Here is a 4,555-nt window from a genome sequence, read left to right on the forward strand (position 1 = left end):
TCTCTCTCTCTCTCTCTCTCTCTCTCTCTCTCTCTCTCTCTCTCTCTATAAAAAGTATTGGGTAGTTTGTTATGGAACACCCTCAATGTTAATGTCAAGAAAGAAAATTAGAAAATTGTTGAAAAAAGTAGATGGACATTGAAAAGGTTTTGATATTTTCTAATCCACTTGGCAGATTTTTTTTTTTTAATAAAATAAAATATTACAATTTTTGACTCAATTCCGGACTTAAATTATTTTTCTCACTGGATCAACAATGCATCATGTTTCAGAAGGTGATCATATGTTTTGTATAAAGATTAAGCTGCAAAATAACTATTAACTGGAGCGCTCAGATGAATGTAGTGAAGTTAAAAGTACAACATTTTCCTCTTAAATGCAGGGGAATAGATGAAAAACGTACATTCCACCAATTTACCAATCTAGGGCCTACGGCTTGTTTGTTTCAGCAAACAAAGGAGAGACCGCAATGGCAATTCTCAGGACTTCACTTTGTGCTTTCCTCATGGTGACTGTGGCGTTGACCAAACCAGTGAGTAGCTCTGTTATTCTGCTGCTAGCACTATGAAACAATCTAAAAGGTCTTGTAGGGAAATGTTCAGCTAATGCGTTATTATGAAAACAGATCTGCCTGAGTGAGGGTGAGGATTCATCGGAGTCATCAGAATCCAGTGAGCCGAATTCATCAGAGGAGACTGCCACCCACGTTGGGCCTTCCCAGGAACCCGTGCAGCCAGCGCATACAGAGGCAGACATGCCTAATGCTACGGAGGGTGCTGCTGTCCTGCTTCCCTCTGCAGAAGCAGGGCAGTCTCCAGCCACCCTGGAGAAGGTCCTGCCATACCCCGAGGACCCACAAACCTCCACCGATGCTGACGCGTCGCAACTCAATCCAGATGAGCCTTCCCAAACTGCTCTGGGCGTGGACATTTCTCAGGACATGCCATATTCTGATCATGAGCAGGACTCAACCATAGCTGACACTGTGCACGTGATGCCAGATCCAGAGGTCTCACTAGTTGTTAGTGGCACAAATCAACCTCCACTCACCACCACCACATACCAAAGATTCCCCCTGGGAGCCACTCCACCCTCTCCTCCAGACATCATCAACCCAACACCTCGGCCGTTCTCCACAGCTCCGTCCCTGACAATCCCCGTTGATACCGCCCTGAATAGTGCCCCTGTCTGTTTCACTTTCCAGTTTTCCACCCCCGAGTCCAAACCCCCTCGAGGAGACAGCATTTGATCCTACCATCCATTTCACTTTCATAGTCATACAAGTTGCTGGTTCTGTCCATGTTTTTGCTGTACATATAGGTCGGGCTGTGTGAATACTTTTTCATTCCGTTGCGGCTTGGTAGAAACCTTATCTCTATATTTTGTCATTTTAATTTCTTTTCATGAATTAAATTACTTTTTATATAGTATCAAATCATAACAGTTATCTCAAGACACTTTACAGATTAAGACTGATAAATGAATTGTTTTGGTAACCCAAACTCTTTTTTTCCTTCCATTTCCTGAAAAGCAACAGTTTTGGACATCCAAGGTTTTCGTCCAGCTGCAACACATTGCAATATCAAGTCAAAGATATCCCCACCACACTGGTATTTAACTTTCATTCAACATGTCCCTCATTGGTTCTAATATTCTTATAATGGTGCTAGTGTGCATGACTGCTTTACAAATACAATGGAAATGTAACATCTTAAATGTACTCGTAAGGAGCAGCTAAAAATGTCATGTGTTAAAATGTTCAGAAGACAACACACCTGTTACAAGTAGTTAAGTAAAATGTTTATTGGGAGTTTGTATGACTGTCACTGTAAAGGTAAAATAACGTTATCTCCGCAAGGACCACAGAAACAAGAAGCAAATGGTACCAGAATAGAGGCCCGTGTCACAGCAACCATCCCACAAATGACAGTACTGTCTACTCAATATGTGCATGTGCTGAAGTTGTAATTAAGTGACATTAGATTATTATAAAGAAGAACCAACACTTCACATATTTCCAATGCTACAGACCGTACTGACATCTTCTTAGTTTTCAAAAACTGACCAGGTTCTTGATGCCCAGCCCTAGTCATGACAATCTAGACCCAACTTGGATCAGAACCGGGAGCCTCAGGTAACGTGCATGGGGTTTAGACTCTTATTAACAGCTAACATTGTCACATACTGTACTCCAGCCCAGCTGTACTCCACCAGAACTAGTGTGTTGTAGCTCCTCGTTTCACAGTGTGACCTGGGTTGTGCAGCCGAGTCGATCAATACAAATTAATTAACCCTTTCAAACACAAAGTCAACTCTGGTTTAATCCTTGATGAGCCCACAGAGGGAATTGCCTTCAGGTTTGAATGTGTGTTAAGCTTGATTTATAATTCTGCGTAAAATCTATGCCGTTGCTACGTAGGTAGGTACGTGGAGACACAAACCTACGCTGTAGCCTGACGTGTACCTCTCGAAAAATCGCCACTTGGCCGTGGCTTGGTTGTGTTTCATTTCCCCCTGCTCATTTCCTGGATCTTCTTCTCCATAAACAACATAAAAAGAAGAGGGTTAACTTCTCCTGCTACCGATTTCCCACCGTGGACAGAGAGAACAGGGTAGACACTTTGTTTCTCTCTAGGACTCTAGAATCACTACTCCCACTGAACATAATCACCATCGCACTCCTTTTTCTGGTATTTTGTGGAATACAGGAATATTGGCTCAGTCTATCATTACACTCAATGGAAGTTAGTACAAAGTCCCCCAGTGTGGTTAGGGTAGCGTGGGTGACAGAGGCTGATCCAGCTGCTCTGGCTCTGCGTCTGGCTCTGTCTCTGCCTCGTTCCCAGCGTCCTGCTCAGGCTGCTGCTGCTCCTCAGGCTCTAAGCCTGTCTCTGCCTCGCTCCCAGCGTCCTGGTCAGGCTGCTGCTGCTCAGGCTGCTGGATCAGTCCTCCGTCCTGTGCTGTGTTATATGAGCCACAGCCGCTGCACTTCATCCCTAACACGTGGAAAGGCACCGTGCAATGGGCTTGGCAGTCGTTACATATAATCTGTAGTTCGAAAAAAACAAAAGTAATGGATTATAGATTATGTAAAGATAAACCCAGTCACCCAAGTCCATCTTAATTAAATTGTACCAATTGGAATGAATGAAATGCAAAATGTGGGCATTTAAAAAAAAAAATAGATTCTGATCAATCAGTAATTCAACCCTTCTTTTACCTAAACGATTAATTGTGCAGGTTATTGTATTATTGAGGTCTTACTTTGACAGTAGCACCCTGGTATTCAGTGGGCATTGGTGACTGGGCAATCTCTTTGTCGATTTGATCCCAGTGGTCCTCCATGTTCCAGGCAGAGTGCATACACAGGGGGCAGCGGTACGCTCTAAACCAAAGGAAGTGGAAGAGCTCACTCTGCTGCAGGTGTGTAAGGACTGTAGTAACGTATACATGCAGCAGGTCAGAGATCAGATGGATCACCTGAACCACACCTGATTTGAAACCTGCCCTGTGTCATCTTTGTGTGGGCGGTGTGTTTAGATGTTTGTCCAATGCATGGAGCTAGAATCAGTAACATCTGTCTTTAACTGGAGGTAGAGGTAGCTGTTTCCTGGGCTGGGTAGCGTTCATAAAATATTCAATACCAGTACCATTACCGTGACTTTGTTACGGTTCATAAAAAACTTTTTTTATATCAATTTTATGAAACAAAAACAGAATTACAACATTTTACATTACAGCACACATCTATTTATTATTTTCAGCACCTACTAAGTGAGCCCCGTCTCTGTGTAACGTAGAGGTTTTCCTGCGTGTCTCTACGACGTGTAACGTTAGACAGCCAATCACAGGCATTGGTAGATCTTGGAAGAAGCATACTGCATGCTTATTGGCTCAGTGGCGCTGATGAGATTTATTCCTTAGGTAAAGAGAGCCAAAGTCACGCCCTTCTACTTCCGGTCCATGGGAAATATCTTTCTTGAAAAATATGAACGGTAGTGAACGGGGAGTCAAATTATTTTGCTTGAATTGAGCCATGGATTACAAATATGATGTTCGCCAATTTATGTGTGTGATGGACAGTCAGAGGACAACAGCAGACAGAGAGGACAACAGGACAACAGCAGACAGAGATAACAACAGCAGACAGAGAGGACAACAGGACAACAGCAGACAGAGAGGAAAACAGGACAACAGCAGACAGAGAGGACAACAGGACAACAGCAGACAGAGAGGACAACAGCAGACAGAGAAGACAACAGGACGACAGCAGACAGAGAGGACAACAGGAAAACAGCAGACAGAGAGGACAACAGGACGACAGCAGACAGAGAGGACAACAGGAAAACAGCAGACAGAGATAACAACAGCAGACAGAGAGGACAACAGGACAACAGCAGACAGAGAGGACAACAGGACGACAGCAGACAGAGAGGAAAACAGCGGACAGAGAGGACAACAGCAGACAGAGAGGACAACAGGACGACAGCAGACAGAGAGGATGACAGCAGACAGAGAGGACAACAGCAGACAGAGAGGACAACAGGACAACAGC

General features: G+C 44.0%; 2 protein-coding genes across 4 annotated transcripts in view; one reads left to right on the plus strand and one right to left on the minus strand.

Annotated features, from left to right (window-relative positions):
- Positions 1–1,742, plus strand: part of LOC117945092 (protein distal antenna-like) — a 2,308-nt gene extending 566 nt beyond the window's left edge. Inside the window, exons 2-3 of one of the 3 annotated variants that reach the window (XM_034872353.1) lie at positions 450–532; positions 626–1,742. In XM_034872353.1, coding sequence (XP_034728244.1) covers positions 450–532; positions 626–1,249 — 707 coding nt within the window. In that variant the 3' untranslated portion in view covers positions 1,250–1,742. Of the gene's footprint in view, positions 1–221; positions 533–625 lie in introns of those variants that run through there. The other 2 variants (XM_034872355.1, XM_034872354.1) reach the window with 2 other exon arrangements.
- A 603-nt stretch (positions 1,743–2,345) lies between these two features.
- Positions 2,346–4,555, minus strand: part of rchy1 (ring finger and CHY zinc finger domain containing 1) — an 8,898-nt gene continuing 6,688 nt past the window's right edge. The window contains exons 4-7 of the mRNA XM_034872202.1: positions 3,265–3,508; positions 2,917–3,048; positions 2,659–2,871; positions 2,346–2,575 (exon numbers count right to left, since the gene is read on the minus strand). Coding sequence (XP_034728093.1) covers positions 2,770–2,871; positions 2,917–3,048; positions 3,265–3,508 — 478 coding nt within the window. The 3' untranslated portion in view covers positions 2,346–2,575; positions 2,659–2,769. The remainder of the gene's footprint in view (positions 2,576–2,658; positions 2,872–2,916; positions 3,049–3,264; positions 3,509–4,555) is intronic.

The sequence above is a fragment of the Etheostoma cragini genome, chromosome 5 (assembly GCF_013103735.1).
Source record: "Etheostoma cragini isolate CJK2018 chromosome 5, CSU_Ecrag_1.0, whole genome shotgun sequence".
In the NCBI taxonomy this organism is placed as follows: Eukaryota; Metazoa; Chordata; class Actinopteri; order Perciformes; family Percidae; genus Etheostoma; species Etheostoma cragini.